The sequence below is a fragment of the Poecilia latipinna genome, unplaced genomic scaffold (genome assembly GCF_001443285.1).
Source record: "Poecilia latipinna isolate Pla-1442-1.1 unplaced genomic scaffold, P_latipinna-1.0 Scaffold334, whole genome shotgun sequence".
In the NCBI taxonomy this organism is placed as follows: Eukaryota; Metazoa; Chordata; class Actinopteri; order Cyprinodontiformes; family Poeciliidae; genus Poecilia; species Poecilia latipinna.
The window spans coordinates 376030-384339 of NW_015112950.1; the positions used below are offsets into that span (position 1 = coordinate 376030).

At 39.3% G+C, this 8310-nt stretch overlaps 1 protein-coding gene across 1 annotated transcript in view; it reads left to right on the plus strand.

The window, feature by feature from the left end:
• The first annotated feature begins 1538 nt into the window (after positions 1-1538).
• trdn (triadin) overlaps positions 1539-8310 on the plus strand; it is an 11561-nt gene continuing 4789 nt past the window's right edge. Inside the window, exons 1-2 of the mRNA XM_015035424.1 lie at positions 1539-1624; positions 7041-7250. Of these exons, the coding sequence (XP_014890910.1) occupies positions 7064-7250 (187 nt within the window). The 5' untranslated portion in view covers positions 1539-1624; positions 7041-7063. The remainder of the gene's footprint in view (positions 1625-7040; positions 7251-8310) is intronic.

The window sequence follows — 8310 nt, forward strand, 5'->3', positions numbered from 1 at the left end:
AATCCTGTTTAGAAAGTACACTTGATCAGAATAAGTTTATCTATAGTTTTATAAGCAGTGATGCCATCTAACTAATTGAAAAAGTAATTATTGTTTCATAAATCTACCTGGCTAAAGCTGCATGTTACACAAACTATGACTGCAGGACGAGAATTTAAGAACCAGGTTTTGATTTAGCTCCACACTTCACATTTATACCATATTATTGCCCTTGGTGAAATGTATAAAGAATGATTTCTGGATTCATCCATGTAGAAAAAAATATGTGACTGGATAGTTAAGAAAGGATTAATCATAATGAAGATGTTACCTTCCGATCAAAAAACATAACATTAGGATATTTCTTTATCACATCCTGTAATGCAAAAAAAAAAAATAATAATAATAATAAAATGTCTCTTTTCATGATACACAGTAACTTTTTTGCATGTTTTCTAGCTTGAACCTATTCTCGGTTCTCTGCAGTTCAAAGTCCAGCCAATCATCTGAGCAGAACTTTCTGCGCGGCGTCCCTCTCCGTCTTTTAAAGGTGTGTGCAGTTTCACCTCAGAGCAAACACGGGTTGTGTTGGTTCGGGTGCTGGCAAGCGTTCCTGTGCCTCCATGCGCCCTACATCTGAAGCAGTCCACTCCAATGTTAACACCAGCTGCTGTCTGCGTCTCTAATTATAGCCTCAGCAGTGCGGGCTCCCAGGGCAAGGCTGGGGGTCAGGTTACTCCCTCCCACAGCTCTCACACATGGACACACACACAGCGTAATTTCAAATGGGCCTTGGAAACAGCTTCTGACAAGGCTTAGAAACTCATGCGGGGCTTGGCAGAATATTTATTCACTTATTTAGTCCTCAAATTGACCTCTGCTGGACCAGCCTGAGTTCTTAAGAGACCTTCCCTGGATAAAACATAGAAGTTGCAGTCAGAGCAGCATAGAGTAAAGTATCGCCACCGTTTAGTTCATAAGAATCCAGAGAGCAGGAAGAGACAACTAATCCATTTGTTATTTTGGAGGTAACAATCCAAAGTGTGATGTTGCTAAATTATGTTAAGGATGCAGTTACGTGAATCAAATAAACGATTTCAAGATGTAAACTAATTGCTTTAATAGGATTTGAAGCTAATAAACTAGATTGTTTTCCTCATCAGCCCTGCTGCTGTCCTGTCTCGTTTTCTCTTTGCCTCTATTTTGGACCCTCAGAGGGGCCGGGTGACTCTCAGAGGGTTCACCTCCCTCTCTCTACTCCTTTCTACGCGTCCCAAACTTCTGCCTGTCCTCGGGAATCCATTAAATTTCTGAACCCTTGACTTGATTTCTTGGATATAAGCCGCAAGAGTCAAGACACACGCCCCGCAACGGGGGGAATAAAGCAACATTATTTTAAGGGATCTTTGATTTCCTCCTGCTGGGGGGCCTTTCCAGTGTATTATTAGACCTGCTTGTGATCCAGCTCAGCACAACTGTTGCGGGCTCATTGCTGCCGGATTTGAACGTCGCCTTTCTTTCAATCAAGTGAGACAGAAAAGGGATTTTAGGAAGGAGTTACATGCTGGTTTCCCTGGCAACGCAGCCTTTTTCCAGGATTTCCGAGGACCAAAAGTTGTCTGCGAACACTCGTCAAACTCAAAAGGTAAGATACTTATAAAATGATTTAGGCCCTGCCTGATATTTGCTGTAATCATATTGATATGTATGAAGCTTGAGGGCATTCTAAGTTATTCTGTGCAATTTTTTTTTTAAGTATGCATGAAGGAAAAGCGGCATGTTATTGTTTTCACAAAGGGTTATGAGTCAAGTTCGACCTTTTGTTAGGGCTTGAAGAATATGATTACAAAAGTACTTCTACACTTTTCTCATCTATCTCTTGTCATTTAGTACTTTATTTTAAAATCATAATGAAATAGATGTAGTTTCTTTTATTTTCATTCATAAGAAAATCCTTTATTTACACTTTAAACAAATATTTGCCCACTCAAACATTTCTTCTGTTTTGATGTTTTACGATGCCATTAAACATATTTCGATATTATATTAGGATAATCTGAATACATACAAATATTTCATTTAGTAGTGAAGAAAAGCTAACAGACCTGGCCGTAGCTAACACTAACTTGTGCATGACTCTTGACCTGATTACCAACCTTATTTGTTTTTTTTTGTTTTTTATCTGCTCCATTTGGATTGTTCAGTCCTCTGCCTCCACCTTCACTTATGTCATTTACTACTATGTTGAATTTGATGCATACACGTCGTGGGGAAATGAACGTTCAAAACCAGAGTTTGCCGTTTTGTGTACGGGTGACGGTAGAAAGCAAGATAGATTAAACTGTACTGACTTCTCTGAGATAAAATTTCAATTCAGACGGGCGCTGACTCACATTTCAGATCCTTTTATCGCTGAATTTTTCAGTCAGTCTTCTTTTTCACTGAGGTGACAACAGTCTCTGATATATTTCACCCATTTCTATAATTCAATACCGGACCATATTCAGCTTTTATTCTATTTTGCTTCTTCTTCTCAGCCAGCACTTTCCAACTCTTTTAGCTCATGACCCCACACAAAAAAATAAAAAAATAAATAAATGGAAGCAACATGTTCTATTTCTACAGCTTGAGGAGTTCAAAGTATTTGGTATTTCTAAAGAACTTCAAACAGTCGATGTCTGTGTAGCACATTTCCTCCTCTTTCCTTTAAGCAACTTGAGATCTCTTGGAAGTGTCTTGGTATTCACAGGGGACTGTGAAATCCAGGCTGGAAATTACAGTTTTTATATAAATATCCTACTTTGATGTTAAATCATTAACTGTTTTTTTTTTCTCCTCTTCTTTTCCTTTTTAACCTATCTCCCTGCAACATTAAGTGATTTTACAATGTAGTTTCAAAATGGCATCTTTAATTATTTGTGAATATTGACCGCATCCGCTTAAATGTACAGTGTTAGGAGTATATGTACACTCTTCCTTTAACGGCTTTATGTGTCACAGGAGAAAAGGCAGTGTTAGCAGGCTGTAGTGATCATTGCACACAGGTTCTGTGCAAAGGTGATAATGATTCTCCTGTTCTCCTTCAGGACAACCTGTCCAACGAAATGCAAGAAAAAGAAAAGAACCCCGAAATGTAACTTCAGTAAGAACTAAACACATGAGGTATCCCACTGTAAGGATAATATTCAATTAACTAAACATTATTTGGTTAAAATGTTTCTCGTTCGCTGGATGACCCTGCACATTTATCGGCACCTATGAAAAGTTGATTGAAAATAAATGTGTCTTTTTGTTGCAGTAGCACAACCCCAAACTAAAAAAGAGCTAATCTTTAAATGGAATAGATTTATTTAGCTCACATCACAATTAGGTACTCTGAGAAAATCAGGGGTCCTTCTAAAAGGAAAAAAAAAAGAAAAAGGTAAAATAACCTCACTTGCACCTGTTTTGTAAGGATTGTTAGGGATGCCAGCAAAGGTGATTTTGTAGAGGAACAACAAGATAATTACTGAATGTATGAATAATGAATAAATTCATTCATATTATAATTTGTGTTGCATTTTTAGGTGACTAAGCTGCAACAGCGAACAACGAGTTTATTATTCCGAGACGCTGGGGTTTTTTTTTCTTTTTTTACTTCTTTAAAAGACGAACAGATAGTGTGTGGATTTTGCTCAACACGCTCTCACGTTGCCCAGTCAGTCGCATTCTCAAGAGTTTTTCCTTGCCTTTCATTTGCCCTCAAATGCCAGAAACTAGACTGCACCCACATTGTTCTAATTCTGTTCCCTCCCGTGGCGCGAGCAAGGCAACAACAGTTGGTGTCCATGAGCGTGTGTGAAGATCAGCCCAGCATGTAGCAGAAACAACAGGTGGGCTGGGTCATTTGCGAAGAGGACAGACGCATTTGAAAGAGAAAATAGCCGCAGACTTTGGCATGGATTTTGATCTGAAAAGGGAAAAAAATGATACACTGCAACGCGAGGAGACTCGCACAATGCAGCATTGTGTCCAGTCTGCTGCGAGACGCGTTGATGATACTTCAATCATTGGTAACAATGCTCAACGGGTCAGCGCTTCCTTTGATCGATGGAGATCCTTTGATCACATGCACAGTTACTTTCAGTAATATCTTACCCATCCCAGTGATTTTTTTTTATTTTATTTTTTTTTACACACCAGTGTTCGGCCCTTTTCGCTCAGACGCATGCAGAAATGTACATCAGCGTGTGGGAGTGAAGCTACGCTAAACTGATTTAGCAGTTCGTTAAACGAATGGAGCAATGGAAAGGTCAACCACAAAATCAAAGCACATCAGTTCTCCACATTGTTAGCAACAGATATATCTTAAAACTACTGGCCAGACTTTGCTACAAAACCAAATCACTTAGAATAGTGCGCTCGACCAAACAGCTTCCTTTATCGCACAGAACATTAATTTACATGGCAGAGTCTTGCTAAGAATTGCTAATGAGCTGAAAATACAAGTATTTGTGCTTTCATCCTTTTTTTCTTGTGTGTGTGTGTGTGTGTGTGTGTGTGTGTGTGTGTGTGTGTGTGTGCGTGTGTGTGTGTGTGTGTGTTGACATTTGATCTTTAGTGGTATTTAACTTGTGTTCTGTATGACTGTGGGAGAACCAGTGAGCCATGAGTGAGACACTTGGGCAAAAAGGGCATGGAAATAGGCTGTAAAGATAAATGTATCCATGAAATGTATAAGTCTGATTCCAAGCAGTGAACATGATCCAAGAATGGCATCTCTAATTAAGGGAGTAACTGTAGAATAAAAAAAAGTTTATGAGACAAAGACAGGTGAGAAAACCAATCAAATAAAAACCTCAATACTATCAAGGTTTTGCTTCAGCCCCTGCATTCACGATGGTGCGGATCGTGTTTTGTTGAACTTTAGAGTCATTCTGGCACAGATGTAGAAGTCCGAATCCCTTTTAGCTCTTTGCCTGATCTGTGGTGATTCCTATACAGCAGAATTTTATTCCTGAGGAATAATGTCAGACTGGATCAAAATGCTTCAGAAAGCAAGTCACAATCTGTTAGCAGCTGCTTATCCAGCACAGTTTTCACTAAAGATAATGAAACAAACCCAAAACTCAATCTTGTCTTCTTCAACAAAGATATCTCAAATGAGCCCCCACTTAACTTACAACCTATAAATGGAGTCTAGGGTAACACAAGTGAAGCCAGTAACTTAAAAAAAAAAAAATCTTAGCACCTCAATTATTTATTTTAGTACTGGCTCAAGGCTTTACAAACAGAAGGGAAGTACAAATAAAGAAGAAAATTTCAAGACCTCCAATGCCAAAACAACACAGGAAAGCGCTCCTTCTGGCTTGAAAACGAAATCAAGTCCTATCTGAATAAAAAAAAAAACTAAATTCCTATTTCTGAGCTCCCTGTTTGGCCGCAAAACAGAGGGGAAAAAAAAGATGTTAAAAGAAAAGCAGAAAACCCCAACTAAACTTCCCATCCAAACATGATTTCTAAAAGAAAAGTTCAGCAAATGTCAATAAAACCAAAAGAGTCAACCACATCGCAGAAATAATGCCAAGGAGGAAAGGACGTCTCCCTGGTTCACTAAAGCGCTTATGCAGCCCACCGATAGGGAGGATGTGGTTCCAGGTGTGACAGCAGGTCTGCAAACACAGGAGCAAAGGCTGACCTCTAACAAGAGGATTCCTGGAGGCCAGTGGACAAAGACAGCTCCATTCAAGTTTTCAAAGCAGCTCCAAAACTTTTTTAAACATGTTTTCTTCTTAACATTGACAATTTTTAGATGGTTATATTATTTAATCTGTCCTTCTGCGCATGCGTTTGTTGGCTCTGCCTGCTAACGCTGCTTTATTCCAAGAACTCTAATTCCCCACTCAGCTCTTCATTATTTATTTTTTTTTCTTTTTGCATTTTTAAGTTTATAAATATATATATATATATATATATATATATATAGTTTTCTTGTGTGAAGTGCTTATTATTGAGCGGCTCTTGATAAAGACTAGAGTAGAGAAAGCCCTTATTGTCACACAGAGGGGGGGGGGGATGCATCACTGGCTATTATCTCTGAATAAATATGCATTACATAGAGAATTTTCTGCTAGATGTCACCAGAACAGTGTTTTTATCATCTTTCTTGTGCGTGAACTCGTCGTAGTAGGTGCAGTTAAGCTCATCTTTTCTGTGCAATCAAAGGTGGAAGCTATAGAATACGCTAATTTGCACAGTGAGACACAGCCTGCAGGCATAAGTTGGCTCGAACTTTCCCTTAATGCATGTCTATCGGCAGGAACGTTTTACACAGAAAACGAGACGGGCATAATGGACACTTCAGCTGGACCTCCAGAGAGAAGCCCTCGCGCGTGTGACAAGAAGTAATTATCTCTTTGTAACGACGGATGTACACTGTGGGAGTCAAGCAAGGAAACAGAAAAAACAAATGAAGTGAAGCAGCTCAACACTTGCTGCACGTAATCGTGTTATCAGAGCCCGTCCCCTCTGCCGCAGGATGATGAAAAGTTTCTTTGGAGGAGTAATTCATCTCGCGCCGTTGATGTGATCTGTCTCCCCTCTCATTATTTTGTCTCACTCTGATTCATCGCGCCTCCTCATATCGCGCACACTTGCGCGGATAAACCGAACATATTCTAATGAGTCACCATCATCTGCGTGAATAAACACCTCCTGCACGTTGGCTTGTTAATCATACGGTTTATATTTCAGTTTGCACAGACTGAAGTTGCGCAGTTCTGGCTTCGCCGACGTGAATTTATTGTGGGACGACTCCAGCACTACATGATACAGTCTGCTTATGATTCAGCAATACCAAAAGATCTTTCAAAAAAAAAAAAGAAGAAAAAAAAAAAGATTTTTCTTACACGATGGGTCTTGCGTCTTGGACGATCGTCAAACTAAGGACCTTTGATCCCTAATTTAACTCCGGTGTTGCTCACATCATCGCCTTAATATATGGTTTCAGCTGTATATAAACATTATGATTTTGTGTAAAATGACTTTGTTTCTTTTGCTTTTTTTTTTTTTTTCCCCCTCAGTCTGTCTCCAGCTTCCTTCAACGATGAGCGGTCAGACCAGCGGTGGAGAGGCTGGCCCACCGTCCCGGTCCAATCAGAGGACGTTTTTGGACGACGTCGTTTTAACCTTCAGTTCGCCCATGGCCTGGCTGCTGGTTGTGGCCCTGGTCCTCACATGGTCCGGTGTGGCCATCGTGCTGTTTGATCTGCTTGACTACAAGACCCTAGCAGGTAACAATTACGTATTTTTCAAACACCCAGTAATCTCATACAAGAAACTTTAAGTTCCAAATTCTTTTTTTTAATAATTGTTATAATGCCATCTAAATGGGATTATAATGTGGTTTTAAGATTTTTCTTTTTTTTTTTTTTTTGGACCTAATGACAACTTTCATCTTCTCACCCTTGATGTATTTTATTTTATTTTTTTGCATTGCAGTCATACATTCATTCTTCACCGATAAAAACCCATGAGACATTTTTGAAGACGACTTCAAAAGTGGACGTGCTGTCGTGACTGTTGTCATTTTCACCCCCCTATTTTTATTAAACTCATCAACTGTAACGTCCGCACTGCTTCACCTGTAGCTGGTTAAAGCAGCAGACTGAAAGGCGTTTCCCTCCTCATTTCAAGGAGATACTTTGAAAATGACCCTTTTCTTCCATGTTTTTTTTTTTTTCCCTCTCACTCACACCTTCGGCTCCATGTTAGCTTTAATTAGCTTCCTCTTTTTTGCAATTAACACAGCAGCACAGTAGCTCTTTGTACTACATCCACATTCCCCCCATTTAAAAAGCTGACTCACACACACTTGTAGAAGTGATTCAAAGGGTACCACCCGCTGCTAAGACGTGTTTTAAAACCATAACCACACTTTATGATTAGGGCAAAGAGCTTAAAGTAATGCGATGTGTTTAATAACATCAGTCGACACAATTTTCTGGTGCAGAAACTAGGAGCTGACTTTTTTTTTTCCTCCCCTCACATATCTTGTCTTCATTTTACAACTTAATTGTACTGAGTGATCACATTTGGTTTTCTGTGATCACGCTTTAATTACTTCATTGCCAGGAGATAATGGGTAAATGAATTTCATCGAGCTTGCAGCTATGTTGGCGAAAGATTGAAGCGAATGTAACAATTAGGATCTCTTCTTTTTATGTCCTCTTTTCTTATGAGATCGTCTGCCCATTGGCTCCATGATGAGGCTCCACTGACGAGTAAAAAAATCAAATAAATAAACCGGCCTTTTCCATTATTGCACATTTTGTTTGATTTTTATGTGATTGA